At 38.2% G+C, this 16515-nt stretch overlaps 1 protein-coding gene across 3 annotated transcripts in view; it reads left to right on the forward strand.

Moving 5' to 3' along the window:
* Positions 1-16515, forward strand: part of MTERF3 (mitochondrial transcription termination factor 3) — a 50378-nt gene that overhangs the window by 3507 nt on the left and 30356 nt on the right. For all 3 annotated transcript variants that reach the window (XM_036742245.1, XM_036742246.1, XM_036742248.1), the window contains exon 2: positions 12247-12594. In XM_036742245.1, the coding sequence (XP_036598140.1) occupies positions 12267-12594 (328 nt within the window). In that variant the 5' untranslated portion in view covers positions 12247-12266. The remainder of the gene's footprint in view (positions 1-12246; positions 12595-16515) is intronic.

Genomic DNA, 16515 nt, shown 5'->3' on the forward strand with positions numbered 1-16515 from the left:
TGCCTCAACTGAAAAAAACACCTAAACTCTCCAAGACTCAGTCCACTCTCTAAAGCTAGTTAGAAATGTTATGAAAAAAAAAAAGAAGTTACTGATCTATTGATTTTCTACATCAGTGGTTACACTGGTAAAATCATAGATCAGGATAAAATTTCAAATTTTGTTCAAATCCTACCTTAATGATAACTATTGCTGTCAACTTGGGCAGGTTGTATAACATTTTTAGTCTGCGGTTTCTTCATCTATATAGTGAGGGGGGTTGGTCGATGGCCTCTGGAGGAACCATCCAGCTCTGCCCCTAAGTAAATTCAGAATATTTCTCAAGTACTATGAAAATGTTTCTGTGATCTTATTAGCGTGACTAGGCCCTCCCGTGGTACAGATTATGAACCAGTCCCTGCTTTCCTCTCCCGTTTCATCTTGTCACAGTGAGGTGGTACAATGGGCAGAGGGCTCAACTTGGGAGTCAGGAAGTTTGAATCCTGCTTCAGACATTTACTAGTTGTGTGACTGAGCAAGTCACTTAAATTCCTGTTTGCCTCAGTTTCCTCATCTGTAAAATGGGGATAGTAATAACACCTACCTCCTAGGGTGGTTGTGAGGATAAAATGAGGTACTGTTTTTGTAAAGCACCTTGCAAACCTTCAAACACTGTGTTAATGCTAGTTACTATTATTATTGCTGTTGTCGTTGTTAGCCACAATCTCCCATAAATTGAGTGCGGTAGTAGTAGCCTTCCTTTACTTTCTCCTGACATCTTGAAAGTAGCAATTGAGCACAATGAATGTCAGTAGGGTAGCTTTCTTGCCTGCCTATGGGTAGCCCGCTTTCCTTTTCAGTTGTGTATTTCTTTGATAATGTCAGTCAACAAGTGTTTATTATGCTCTTATGTGCTAAGCACTGAGGAGAGGAAGTCAGGCTAAACATGGACACTGTTCTCAAGGAGGTGGCTTGTAACAGAGGAGACAGTATGTAAATAATGTACATATAAGAGATATTTTTATATGATGTAAATGGAAGGTAATCTCAGATAGAAGGGGTAGGACCAGGACTGAAAAAGGCCTCTGCAGAAGGTGGGATTTGAGCCGAGTCTTGAAGGAAAATAGGGAAGTTAAGAGGGAGAGCTGAGATGGGAGAATCTCTGCAAAGGATTGAGACTGAGTCTTGTGTGAGGGGCTGCAAGTAGGTCAGTATAACTGGATCATAGAATATACCCAGAGGAGTAAATGTGAAGATAATGGAAAGATAGGAAGGGACTGATTCTTTTTTCCAAAGTTTTCATTGATAGCTTTTTTTTTGTTTTTATGTGTTTTTGCAAATCATAGTTTCCCCCAGTATCCTCCTCCCAGAGAGTCATCCTATGTAACAAACAGTATTTTTAAGGCAACAAAGAAAAAGAGGACAAAGTTAGCAAGTATATTGAAAAAAATTGAAAATCTATGCAAAGTCTCCCCCTCTGGGTGGGGTGGGAATATCTTACCACTTCTTTTGAGCCCTGCTTGTTCTTTGTAATTTTGGAATATTGATTTTCCCTTTTTGTGTGTGTGTGTGAGTGGTTGTTCTTTCCATTTGCATTTCATTTTTATTGTGTATATGCTGTTTTGGCTCTGCTTACTTCACTCTGTATCATTTCATGTAGATCTTTCCATATTTCTCTATATTAATCACATTTCTTACAGCACAATAATATTTCATTACATTCATAAACCATACTTTGTTTCCAATTCCTTATTACAAAAAGTGCTGCTATAGTTACTTTTGTGTATATGGAGACTTTTCTTCTATTAGTGGCCTCCTTGTAGTAGAAGCTTAGTAATGGAATCTCTGGGTCAGTTTATTGACATTTTAGTCACTTTATTTCAGTAATTCCAAATCCTTTCCAAAATGGTTTCACGGATTTGCAGCTCCACCAGCAATACACCAGTGTGCCTATCTTCCAACCAAGCCCCTCCAACATTGATGATTGCCATCTTGTGTTATTTTTTGTTAGTTGTGAGTGAGGTGAGTGGGGTGAAACTGAAACTTTAAGTTTATTTTGACTTGCATTTCTCTTATTCTTAATAATTTAGAACATTCTTCCAAATGATTAATAGTTTGCATTTCAGTACTGTTTAGCCATATTTTTTGATGACTTCTCTTTTGGGGAATGGCTTTTGCTCTTATATATGTGTGGTAATTGTTTATGATTCTTGGATATCAGTTGCTTATCAGATAAATTTGATATGAAGATTTTTTTTCCCGTTGACTTCTTCCCTTCTTGTGGTAGGTGCATGAATTTTTTTTTTGTGCAGAAGTTTTTCAGTTTCATGTAATAAAAGTTAATTATTTTTATCTGGTTAAGTACATCTCCTACTCAAAGCTGAGAAAGGTATATGATCTGCTTCTCTCCTAATTTTTTATAGTATAAAATTTAATATTATGGTCACTTATCCATTTCGAATGTATTGTGGAATGTTATAAGATGTTTGTCTAAGCCTAATTTTTTGCTGGACATGTTTTCAAAGTTTTCTCATTTTTTTTTGATCACATGGGAAGTTCTATCCTATAAAATACATTTTGCAGTTTATCAATCACTGGGTTTTTGAGTTCTGTTGTTTCTGATTCTTCCGTGTTTAATCTGTTCCATTGATCTACTCTATTCTTTAACCAATGCTAGATGGTTTTGATAACTGCTGCATTATAATATAGTTTGAGTGCTGTGTCCCTTCCTTTTGCCATTTCTTTTGATAGTCTAGATATTTTGTTCTTACAAATGAATTTTATCAAGTTTTGTGAAGTGTCCTTTTGATAATTTACATAGCATTAAAAGTGTAGATTAACTTTAGTAGTGTTGTCATTCTGTTATATTGGCATGCCCCATGATCACTAAATATTCCTCCAGCCATTTAAGTTGTTTTATTTTATTTCTTTAAGAACTTTTAATTGAATCTCTACAAATCTTTTGTGTGCTTTAGTAGATTGCTCTCTAGATATTTCATTTATTTTGTAGTTACTTGGAATGGGATTTCCTTTGCTTTCATTATCTGAGAGGTCCTTTAAATGCTAAACATAGTAGTTTTATATTTAATTCTAGAGCTAATGGGGAGTTTATTTATTGGGGCAGGGGTAGAGTGACACATTTGACTTACACTTTAGAAAAATCACTTTGGCAACTGAGTGGAAGATGTATTGAAGTGGGGAGAGATTCAGGTCAGGAGGACCAATTAGAAGACCATTGCAGTGGTACATGTGAGAGATGATGACATCCTGTACAAGAGTGGTGTCTGTAAGTCTAGAAATTAGGGTGTAAAAGAGATGCGGTGAAGGTACAAATAACAGGATTTGACAGGATGCTGGATGTGAGTGAAAGTTGTGGTAAGGACAATAAGGCTTTGAGCATGGGTGGTTGTGAGAATGGTGGTTCCCTTGACAGTAATAGGCAATTTGGTAGGTATGGGGAAAAAGATGATGAGTTCTCTTTTGAACATGTCAAGTTTGAAGTGTCTGTGAGACATCTAGTTTGAGATATCCAAAAGAGAGTTGGGGATATGTCACTAGAGCTCAGGGCATTGCTGGATATGTAGTCACCTAAATATGTTCCCTGGATATATAATTTTCAAAATCATCTTCATAGAGGTGATGGTTGAACCTGTGGGAGCTGATGACATCACTAGGTGAGATAGCATAGAGGGAAAAGTAAAATAGGTCCAAGTCAGAACCTTAAGGAACATCTGTGATTTGTAGGTGTGACATAGATGAAGAACTAACCAACAAAGGAATGTGAGAAGCAGTCAAGGAGGTAAGAGAGAAACCAGGAGAGAGCAGTGTCCTGAAAACCTGGAGATGAGAATATATTCAGGAAAGAGAGTGATTTACAGTGTCATTTGCTGCAGAGAAATGAGGATGGATGAGCACTGAAAAAAGGCTATTAGATTTGACAATTAAGAGATCATTGGTAACTTTGGAGAGAAGAGTTTTATTTGAATGATGGGGTTGGAAGCCAGTGAGAGGTACAAAAATAGAGGTACTAAATGTAGATGACTTTCTCTAGAAGTTTAGACAAGGGGTAGAAGAGATATAGGATGATAGCTAGAGGTGATGGTTGGATCAAATGGGGATTAAGAATAGGCCTCTCTTGGATTCCAGTTCTTTGCAGCTCCCTAGAAAATATATGCATAAGAACCGGGAGAACGTTGTACACAATTATAGCCACATTGTGTGATGATTAACTTTGATAGACTTGGGTCTTCTCAACAATTCAAGGCTACATCCAGAGAAAGAATTATGGAGTCTGAATGCAGATCAAAGCATACTATTTGCTTTCTCTCTTTTGCTTTGTTTTGTTTCTTCTTTCTCGTGGTTCATTCCATTGGTTATAATTCTTTGCAATATGACTAATGTGACAATATGTTTAATGTGAATGTATATGTAGAGCCTATTTCAGATTGCATGCCATCTTGGGGAGGGGCAAGGGAAGGGAGGAGGAGAAAATTTGGAACTCAAAAGTTTGTTTAACTGAATTCTGTAAACTAAAACCAAATACATTAATTTAAAAATAAAAAAAAGAAAATGTATGCATGATAATTTTGTAGGGGATCAGAAAGTGGCTTGCTAGAATTTGAGCTGAGCCTTCAAGGAATCTAGGGTTTCAAGGAGGCGAAGGTGAGGAGGTAGAAAATTCTAGGCATTTGGGAATACTTTGTTCGTGGTGGGAGATGGAATGTTACATAGAGGGAACAGTTAATTGGCTGGAATGTAGAGCACATGATATGGGGGCAGGGAGAGTAATGCAAAATCATTTAGAAAGCTACATTAGAACTAGATTGTGATGGACTTTAAATGCTAAACAGAGGAGTTTGTACTATACATAGAATTGGTAGAGAACCAGCAAGGCTTCTTGAGCAGGCAGTGCCGGATTTGTTTGAGGAACATCATTTTGGAATGCATTGGAGAAAAGATTGGAAAGAGGAAGGGCTGGTTGCAGGATTACCAATTAAGAGCCTGTTGTCAGTAATTCATTTGAGGAGGGATGAGGGCTTGAATTAGGGATGGTAGGCATGTGAGCAGAGGGAATGGGACAAGTGTGAGATGTTTTGGAGGTAGAATTGACAAGATTTGGCAATTTGGACATGGCAATGAGTGAAATTAAATGACCTGAAGACCTGGGTGAATAGGAAGATGGTGGTGTCTGCCAACATTCTGAAACTCATGAGCATCGAATTTTCTAAAATAATGAAGATCTAGATCAGTATATCTACATGTAGTAGGTCATGAAGGTGCACTTTCCATTTTACATAGAGAATTTGAAGCAAAGAGAGATGGTGAAACGTAGGGTGAGCTGTAATGACACTTAAGTCTAAAGCTGGTGTTCTGACTTTTTTGTCATATATTCCTTTGGCAGTCTGATGAAAGCTTATGAGTCCTTTCCAGAGCAATGTTTTTAAATATATAAATTAAAATACACAGTATTACAAAGCAAGCCAGTTATATTCAAACAAAGATGTAATTTTTTTTTTTTCCCAACCAAGTTCGCAGACTCTCAGAAATCTATCCATGGAAACTTGGGCATCTGTGGATTCAAGGTTAATAACTGCAAGTCTTATGACTTCTACCTACCACTTTGACTCTCAGTGCTAGTTGATAATTATTAAATATTTTTTAATTAAATATTATTTAAATTATTAAATATCCTTTAATTATTAAATATTTATTAATATATTATTTAAATATTGTTTATAGAGACCCCTAATGGAAGGGGTCAGTCACCAATAGATCAGAATTTTTTGCTAAAATATCAAGACAGTTGTTGCTTCCAAAAAGGTCTCCTCATCTAGCTTACTCACATCAACAGTACTAACTGCTAGTCTTAAGTCTTTGTAAAAAAATAATAATAAAAAATAAAGATAGTTTGTACCTACAGAAAAGCTTGGGGATCTCTGATACACTACAGTACTCTTTGGCTATCTTCCTTCCATGGCATCATGAACCATCAAACCAGTGCTGCTGTTTCTGGAAAAACAAAGGGCCAAGATGGAGAGAAAAGGTTGGGACTAGCCTGAGCTCTCCCAGAGTACCCTCCAAACAACTCTAAGTAATGCCTCAAAACAAATTCTGAAGAGGCAGAACCCGTGAAAGGAGGGGATGAAACAATTTTCCTTCCTAAGACAACTTAAAAACTCAGCAGGAAAGCTCTTTTGAACCAAGGTGAGAGTTAAGTATGCTGTAGCACAGGCTGCAGCAGTACATGCCATGCCACAGGAAATCTGTATTAGGCCTTGGGCTGGGGGGGGGGCGGGGCAGGGTGACTGAATCAGCAGCAGGCAACAGCTGCTTACAAGGCTCTCAGTCCACAGATGATAAGGGGGTCAGAAGATTACAAGGGTCCCTTTGCAGGACTCTCTTGCATCATCCATACTCAGATCTGCGTTGTAGTCCCAGAGCAAAGAGGAGCACAAGCACACTAGAGCTGGTGGCTACACAGAAGCAGGGAACCTGGTCACAGTTCCAGGGTGGAAAAGGTTTCTTTTGGTTGCTCACCAACCAGGGGAGTAGTAAACACACCTCTCCTTAGATCATACCACCTTGAAAGAGCTGAAAGCTTACAGACACCCATCCCACCCCTGAATAAGTTCTGAAAACAGACACATAAAAAACCTGAAGCTTGGGACAGTACCACCTGTATCCTAGGAGCAGAGCCCAACTTGAATATAAAGCTAAAAATAAATTTAAAAAAAAAGGCTTGGAAAATGAGCAAACAACAAAGAGATCTTGAGCATAGAAAGTTACTATGGTGACAAGGCAGATCAAAACACAAACTCAGAAGAAGACAACAAAGTCAAAACTACTATATCCAGAGCCTCAAAGAAAAATGTGAATTGTTCTCAGACAGTGGAAGCACTCTAAAAGGATTTTAAAAATCAAATATGAGAGGTAGAAGAAAAATTGGGAAAAGAAATGACAGTGATGTAAGAAAATCATGAAAAAGTCAACAGCTTGGTAAAAGAGGCACAAAAAAATACTGAAGAAAACAATACCTTAAAAAATAAACTAGACCAAATGGTAAAAGTGGCACAAAAATCCAGTGAAGAGAAGAATACCTTAAAAAGCAGAATTGGCCAAATGGAAAAAAAGGCACAAAGGCTCAATGAAGAAAATAATTCTTTAAAAACTAGAACTGGGCAAGTAGAAGCTAATGCTTCATGAGACATCAGAAAGCAAGAAAACAAAATCAAAAGAAAAAAATAGAAGAAAATGTGAAATGTCTCATTGGAAAAACAACTGATCTGGAAAGCAGATCAAGGAGAGACAATTTAAGAATTACTGGAATACCTGAAATCCATGATTAAAATAAAAAAGAGCCTAGACATCATCTTTCAAGAAATTATCAAGGAATGTATTCTAGAACCAGGAGGTAAAATAAAAATTGAAGAAAACCACTGATCACTTCCTGAAAGAGATTGCCAAATGAAAATTCCTAGGAGTATTATAGCCAAAATCCAGAGCTGCCAGGTCAAAGATAAACTAAGCAGCTAGAAAGAAACAATTTAAATATTATGGAGCCACAGTCAGAATAACACAAGATTTAGCAGCTTCTACATTAAAAGATCAGAGGGCTTGGAATGTGATGTTCCAGAAGGCAAAGGAGCTAGAATTACAACCAAGAATCACTTACCCAGCAAAACTGAGTAAAGTCCTTCAGGGTTCTTCATTCCTAATAAATTGATTTCTCATAAAGTCACTAGCTTCCACTTGCTCCAGTCTAATTTTTAAGGTGGTATTTTCTTTTTTGGACCTCCTTTTCCATTTGGCTAATTCTGCCCTTTAAGGCATTCTTCTCCTCATTGGCTTTTTGGAGCTCTTTTGACATTTGGGTTAGTCTGTTCTTTAGGGTGTTATTTTCTTCAGTATTTTTTTTGGGTCTCCTTTAGCAAGTCGTTGACTTGTTTTTCATGATTTTCTTACATCCCTCTCATTTCTTGTCTCAGGTTTTCCTCTACTTCTCTTACTTGCTTTTTCAAATCTTTTTTGAGCTCTTCCATGGCCTGAGACCAATTCATATTTTTCTTAGAGACTTTTGATGTAGGCTCTTTGACTTTGTTGACTTCTTCTGGCTATATGTTTTGATCCTCTTTGTCACCAAAAAAGGGATCTAGAGTTTGAGTTTGAGGCTGAGTTTGTTTTTGCTGCCTGTTCGTGTTCCCAGCCAACTACTTGACCCTTGAGCTTTCTGTCAGGGTATGACTGTTTGTAGAGTAGAGAATACTTTGTCCTAAGCTTTAGGGTCCAAGTGCTGCTGTTTTCAGAGCTACTTCTACTCCATCGTCATCCCAGGCTCTGTCACAGCAGCTCCTCCTGCCCCAAGAACTGCCAACCAGGACTGCAATACAGGGTACAGCAGGAGAACCTGCCTTTTTGCCCACAAAGCGCTCCTTGCACTCCCGCTATGATCTGCTACTAGATTCCTCCCACCGTGTGAGCCAGGAACTCAGGAAGCAGCTGACACTGAAGCTCTGGCAGCAGCCTCAGAGTTTCCCGCTGCTGCCACCACCACCGCTGCACCACCTCTGCCACCACCAGGGCTGGTGGACGGACAGGTCTCAACTTGATCCTGCAGTTTCCCACTAACTTGCTCTGTGGCATTTGTGGGTTGAGAAGTCTGGTAACTGCCACAGCTCAATGATTCATGGCCCTAAGGCCTGTTCCTGCCAGCCAGCTGTCTGGTCTGTCCTGGTGTGGCCCATGTTGGGCTGCGCTCCACTCCCAGCACCTTGCGATAGGTGCTTTCCTGCGACCATCCAGGCTCTCTTGGGCTGGAGACCTGTTTCCCTCTGCTATTTCGTGGGTTCTGCAGCGCTAGAATTTGTTCGGAGCCATTTTTTACAGGTGTTTGGAGGGATTTGGGGGAGAGCTTAAGCAAGTCCCTGCTTTCTGGCCACCATCTTGGCTCTGCGCCCCAGGGTCCTTCATTCCAGATGAAAAGACCAGAGCTGAGTAGAAAATTTGACTTTCAAATACAAGACCGAAAAGAAGTGTAAAATGGTACACAAGAAAGAGAAATCATAAGGAATTCAGTAGGATTAGATTGTTTATATTTCCCCATGGGAGGATGATACTTGCAACTCCTAAGAACTTTCTCATTATTCAGGTAGTTAGAAAGAGTGCAGGTAGAGGTGAATATGATGGGATGATATCTTTAAAAAAAATTTAGGAGTGAAAAAGATGCTTTGGGAGAAGAGGGAAGGGAGAGGCAGAATGGGGTAAATCATCTCACATCAGAGAGCTTTTACTGTTGAGGAGAAGACGGGAGTGGGGTGGAGGTAGGTGAAAACACTTGAACCTTACTCTTGTCACAGTTGGGTCAAAGAGGGAATAACACACAGTCAATTGGTAGGCCAGTAGGTTAGGTGATAAGTACAAAATCTAGCATTCAAACCCTGGTTTTCCGACTCAAAGCCAGTATTCTTTCGCTTTTACCTTGCTGCCAAATCTACGTTATAGAAAATTCAAAAACATTTGCAAAAATAAAATCAACGTAGCTGGAATCAGAAGAAAATATAAAGTGGGGAAAATCTTTTAAATAACTGATAAGTCTGACATTTAAAGTCAGTAGGGAAGGGACACAGATTTATATGAGTAAGAACCATGTCCCAAAGGACAAGGGATAGGCAGTTAGATGGCTTAGTGGGTAGAGCTCTGAGCCTGGACTCGGGAAGACCTGAGTTCAAATGTGGCCTCAAACACTCTAGCAATGTGACCCTGGGAAAGTCACTTAACCTCTGTTTGCCTTAATCCAGTAGAGAAGGAAATGGCAAACCATTAGTATCTTTGCCAAGAAAACCTTGTGGACAGTATTAGCATTCTGGGGACCATGGGGTGCTATGTAAGATCAAAGTTTACAGAAAATTATATAAACTTTCAGTAACACCCTGGAAAATGTTCAAAATCACTAATTAGAGAAATCTAAGTTAAAACAACACTGAAGTATCAGCTCACACTTATCAAGCTAGCAAAGATATTATAAAATGGTGAAACTGTTGAAAAGGCTGTGGGAGGAAGACACTAATTCATTGTTTTGGAATAGGGAATTATTTCACTTGTTCAGGAAAGTAATTTGGAATTATGAGAGAAAAGTCACTAAATTGTTTGTATATTTTTGTCCAAAGAGTTCACTGTTGTTGACTGTATTCCAAGAATTATGTTCAGAGCAAGAAAAGATACTTCAATAGAAAAATATTCATAGTAGCATAATTTCATAATATCAAAAAACAAGAAGCAAAATGTGTCCACTAGTTAAGCAGATTGTCTCACAATGGAATAATTATTGTACCATATGGAATGAAGACCGTGGAATCAGATTCCTTTAATACTAGACGTGTAATCATGGGCAAGTAACTTAATCACTAAGCTTTGGTGTCCACTCCTCTGTTAACACTTTTGTTTTATGGTTTTATGATCACATTTAGGTTTCATTTCCATAAAGTCTTTTTATTGTTAAAAAAAATGCATGTGACCTCAGAGTTTACAGCTAGCATTAATTTTGCAATTCTATAAAGAATCTAGAGAAACGTTTGGAGATTTTATGTAAGGTGATAGAGTGAAGAAAGAAAAGCCATGTCAAAGAAACAAACTATGGCAATCAGACATTTACTAAGAATCTATGTGTGACAGGCACTGACTACAGGAATGTAAATAATAGCAACAGGGAGGGGCAGCAATATTTTGATCACTTCGAGTATCATTTTTATGTTGTCAAAATTGGAGGACTATTCCTTTTTATTAACAAATGACAAATGAAGAGTGTACTTTGTAATGGTGTTTGGATATTGAGAAGTATTTATGTCAGGGCTGTCCAACCTTATGTTTTTATTGAAACAATAGACACTATATTTTGATTTGCCATTTTAGTGAGAGCTCTGCGGTAGCTTGCCTTCCTTTACTAAAGCATTGCTTGTAGGCCGGCTGCATAAATCTCACTGGCCTGCATTTTGGACAGCCCTGATTTATGCGAAAACAATATGTATCAATAAATTTTAAAGGTAAAAAATAAAATGACTGTATTCAAAGTTCTTCATTGGCCAGTAGAGCCAACAAGAAAAGTCTAGAAGCAAAATTGTTAGTAGATAAATTCAAGCAATTTTAAGATCCTAATTTCAATTTCAGTTAAATCAGCCTGAAATGTCAATTCATGATATATTTACTTTAAGAAAAAGACTGTTGTCTAGCCATAGTGGCCTTTTAAATTTACAAATGTCTTGAAAAAAGCGTTTGTTATTCTTATAAACATCTTCTTTAGAAAAGAGAAAACTTGCGGGAGTTGAATAGCATCTTTCCCCAATGGTAATTTCTCCTTTAATTTTTATTTTTAGTTGGAGAGAAATTTATATTTTTTTGCTGCCAAATTCTTGCTTATTGCTGTTATTTCATTATCTTTGTCAGTCGTGACCTTTTTTCATTAAAAGCTACATTATTTTTCTACATCTAATTCCACCCCCCTGTTACTAACAGGACTCAACAGAGCTCCTTTTGTTATGATCAATTCCTGTTTTAGAAAACAGTTTTATCCTTGAAATAATCAAGTGTTAGCTCAGCTTTGTGGATGAAGCAAGAGAAATAGCATTCACTGTTCTACATGTGGTATACTAAATGTTTAGATAGTTTATATAAGGCAGAGATGATTTCTTTGTGTTTCTATTTTAACAGCTTTTATAGTCCATAAAACACATTTCACTAATACATTCATATTCCGGCTCACAATCTGCGGCTTGAAGATTGAATTTCAGGACACTAAATTGTTTTCATGTTCCTTTCTTCCTGAAATGTAAATTCTGAATTTATACAAAGTCTCAAATGATAGATATATTTGACATAATTATAGATAGTTGTCTGAAATATTTTTCTCTTCCACTCAAATTTTTGCTGTTTATTTTGAACTTGTGCATATTATGTGTTTGTCAGTCTTATGTTCTTCGTCCATCTGCATATCTGCATCCTGCAGATTCCTTTCTGTCTTTCTCTTGAAGCTCCTGGTTCTTAACTTCTCTTTCTGGCCAAGAAAAAACCTATGTAGACCAGTTTGGTACAGTTAAAATGAAGGGCTTGAACCTGGATTCCTTTCTAGCTCTAAAACTGTGGCAAATTTTTTATACTTGTTAAAGAGCTTATTTTTAATAAGGACTTTTTTTTCCTACCTTCAATATGTTGTTTTAATTGTTTAAATTTTTTTAGCTTTTTTTCTTCACTTCTGCTTATTGTATGCTTCTTTTATAGATGCCAATGTTATATGGAAAATGGCTCTGTCAGCTCAGCAGATACCCAAATGGTTCTACTCAACAAAAATAAGAAATTTCATCACCGTCACGCAAATCAGAAATCAGTTAGGAAGACCAAGAAAAACAACTTTACGTGAACTTTTGGCACTGCCTCAGCAATCTTCTGGCAATTTTTTCTATTGGGGATTCAAGAACTACAGGACTTCTTCCTTATGGAATAGTTCTCAGGCTCCCAGCTCAACTAGACAAGAGAATATTTCTACACAAGACACTCATCCTTCTTCCCTTAATGAAGTACAACTCAAGACTGAAGCAACCAACTTTGATTCACAAGTATTACTAGAAGGTAATTCTGAAATTTGAGGCAAGCTTCAGTCTCTGAATTCATTTAGGGTGTGGGGGAGGGGTGAATCCTTTGCAGAAAACTACCTAGTCTGTTAGGTACTATTGATGAGGGTTTGGGGTGAGAGGTGCTCGACACCCCAAAGTACCGACACACCGGGTCCTGCCGAAAGAATTCGACTCAAGCCTTCTCAGCCAAGGGAAGGGATAAAGTTTATTAAGAGTTAGCCAAATAAGCCTGCCCCGAGAGATCCCACCCCTTGTGATGCCTGTAAGGAAAAAGGGCCAGACCCATCTGAGCTAGATTGGTTCTGACCAACCTCATGGAGGCAAGATGGAGATTATATACACAAAGGTTGTGGGAGGGATTGAGGGGTGGTCTGGGGTGACCAGAAGAGGGGTCTAGGGAGGGACTTAAGGATGAGGTCAGACTCCAGGGTGGGGAAAATAGCTGAAGGCTATATGGAAATGACAACCCATCAAGGGCTGGGGTAGCAGAGCTAGGGTATAGATATTTTGATCAGGATTAAGGATGGGAAACAGGATTAAGGGTGGGAAACAGCTGGACAATAGAGGACTGGGCAAGGTAGGCATTTGGGCTTAATGTTATAGCCTCAGGCCAAGGCCAGGTCGAGTGGGAAGATTCAAGGAGAGTTCAAGGATTCAAGGGGTTCCCAGAGACTGTGCCCTCTTCACTATGCTGGATACTGCTCTAGGCTAAGTCTATATTTTACTGGTAGAAAGTAGTGTACTTTGTGCTTAGCAAGGAAAAACAAACAAATTGTAATGCTGCTACTAATCATAACTTTTAAATAGCTATACCATGATAGAATGGTTTTTAAAAATTTGCTGATAGATTTTTGTATTTGTTTATAAGACTGCTTTTGACTTTTTTTCTAGTAACATTTACAAATTTTATTTCAGGGTTTAGATTGGATTCTTAAAACTGTAGTCAAACTGTTTTGGTTTGGAGAGGTTTGTGGAAGGCAACTTGCAATCCTTGTAATTTAATATTTGTATTCATTTTTAAAAATTGTATGAATTTTGAATTTGTTGTGTGTTTAATGATGTAATTCATGTGCGATACAGAGAAAAAAGTACCAAATTTGGAGTCAGAGGGCTTGATTTTGAATCCCAGCTCAGTTTACTATATGTACAACTTTGAACAAGTCACAAGTTTTCTCATCTCATTCACGTGGGGTTTGAATTAGAATGAGCCCTGAGGTCCCTTTAACCTATATGTCCATGCATGAGCCTGAGAATAGAGTGTATGGGCTGCTCTACTAGAGTCTTATCCCTCTCAAGTTGGCATCAACCCCTATATGGCCAATGTAATACCCACAGCAGCTGCTATGAATATGCAGGCATATCTCCAGGGTTGAATTGCAAAATATAACAAACTCTCTTCCTCAAAGATGAAACCAAAATATTTATTCAGATACCAGAAAGCCAAATCCACCATGGTAATAAAGAAGTGTATACACATCACTAATCCAGGGGTCCAACATCCCCAACCCTTCCCTCCATTAGGCCTCCCCACAAACAAGCCTCCCTTAGGCAAAATTCCTCCCTCTCTCATTCATGCTAGCTGCTCTGCCTCCCTCTTTCCCAGCCCTGCTCTTTCACTTCCTGCTCTACCATTCATCAAGCTCCCACCATGGGCCCCACGTGACTCAGGCTCAGAGTGGGTCACATAGGCCTATTAATGGGCTAGAAAGATAATCCTATTCCATTAACATAACAACCCATTAACGACTTCTCTTTGTATCTAGTCCAGCTCCCTTTAAGAGCCTCATATCTGTTAACCCCATAGTGTTCAGTGGTCCTTCTTTGCTTCTTTTTTTTTTTGTCCCAAGCTTCTATCCTCTGGCATCCTGACAAAAGTCAGGAATCCCTTCTGCCCCATCAGATTTTTTATTCTTCTTTGTTAATAAAGCCACAATTGTTCTTTCAAATAACATCTCATTTTCCCTGATAACTTGGGGGATGGAGAGCTATTCTTCAAGTCCATTTTCCTCCTCTTTAGAGGAAAGATACCAGTCTTTACTTTGGGGTTGGGGTTGACTTGTGGAGAATCTTGAATGCCAAAATCAAGAATTTAAATTTGATCCTTTAGGCATTGGGGAGCCACTCAAGATTTTAAATAAAACAGTGACATGATCATAGACTTACAGATCTAGATCTGGAAGGGACCTTAGGGACCCTCTTTATTCCAGCCCTTTTATTTTACAGGTAAGAAAATGCAGGCCTAGGGAGGTTAGTGACTTGTCTAAGGTCACATGATATAATAAGTGGCGGAGGTGGGATCAGAACCTGAGTGTTCTCCAAATCCAGTGTGTTTTCCAGTGTACCATCCTGCCTCTCCAATAGAGCGATGCATTGGGAAGATAACTTGGATAACATTGTGCCGCATGAATTGGAGAAGAGATAGTCTTGGAGCAAAAATATGTCTTAAAATAGTCTAGGCAAGAAGAGATGTGGTTTCTGCCAGAGCTGTTTTTGGAGGAATGGAAAGGAGGAGCTTGATAAGACAGAATGTAGAGGCAGAAAAGGTGGATGTGAGGGAGGAATCAAAGCTCACAATTCTGAGTTTATGGGAAAATGGGGATACTATTGGAAAGATAAACTAGGAGGAGATTGTGGCAGGGAAATATTTTTTATGGAATTATTAGGAAAAAGATAGATATACTTGACTACATTAGAATTTTTTTAAAATGCAGTACAACAAAAATAGGATGATTACAGGAAAAAGAAAGCAACTGGTGAGAATAAAATGTTTACAGCAAATATAACAGATGAAAACTTGATAGCTAAAATGCAAAAGAAATAAAAATGCACAGGGATAACTCTAAGCCCATGGTGAATTATAGAATGTGAACAAAAATTGTTGTTAGTCATTTGAAAAGATGCCAGTCTCACCAGAAAGCAAAGATGTGAAAATTAAAACAATTTTGAAGTACTAACACAGACTATCAAATCAAAAAAAAAAATAAAAGCAACAACATGTTTCTGGTAGGGTTAGAGAGAAATAAATATACTTAGAGAATCTTTTTGGAGAGAAGTTAGGCATTATGAAGTAAAAGTTTTAATGAAGACCAAGAACAGGTATGGATGAAGTAAGAGCATTTGGGAGGTAGGACAAGAGATTAGGCTCAGAGAGAAATTGCAGAGCTTAGCTAGCATCCTGGTGGTGTTGAATTTATGTGTGATGATAACATCTAAAGTTTGATCACAATAATGAGGAGGCTGGGGTCATAGAAGAAGATTTTAGGAAATTATGAGGGCAGGGTGTTAGAAGGATAATAATAGTTGTAGATATTAAAGTCTCTTATGATTGTGATGGGGGCATAGTGGATATAGAACTAGGTCTGAAGTCAGGAAAAATCACTTTCCTGAATTCAAATCTGGCCTCAGACATTAATGCTCTGTGTGACCCTGGGCAAATTGATTAACCCTGTTTACAGATTTCCTCGTCTGTAAAGTGAGCTGGAGAAGGAAGTGGCAAACCACTCCAGTATCTTTGCCAAGAAAATCCCAAAAATGGGTCCCAGAGAGTAAAACGTGATTGAAAAGGAATAAAACAATAGCCACAATTGAATCCCTTAACTTTTCAGTGCCCTTGTATCTTTCTATGACTAGAAGTTACAGAATTGGAGAATTGCATTGATGAAGGGAATTTCCACACTAGGGCACACACACACACACACACACACACACACACACACACACTCACATTCTCTCTCTCTCTTGCTCTCTCTCTCTCTCTCTCTTTTTCTCTCTCTCTTTCTCTTTCTTCGTTCAGTGAAATCATAGGCATGAATCCACCACCTGTTCCTTTACCATCACCCCACCCCACCTCTAGGAAAAGCAGAAATCAGTCGAATTTGTGAGAGATGCAAACTCAGAAATAGGTTGTCTTGATAGA

This window comes from Trichosurus vulpecula, chromosome 1 (assembly GCF_011100635.1).
Source record: "Trichosurus vulpecula isolate mTriVul1 chromosome 1, mTriVul1.pri, whole genome shotgun sequence".
Taxonomy (NCBI): domain Eukaryota; kingdom Metazoa; phylum Chordata; class Mammalia; order Diprotodontia; family Phalangeridae; genus Trichosurus; species Trichosurus vulpecula.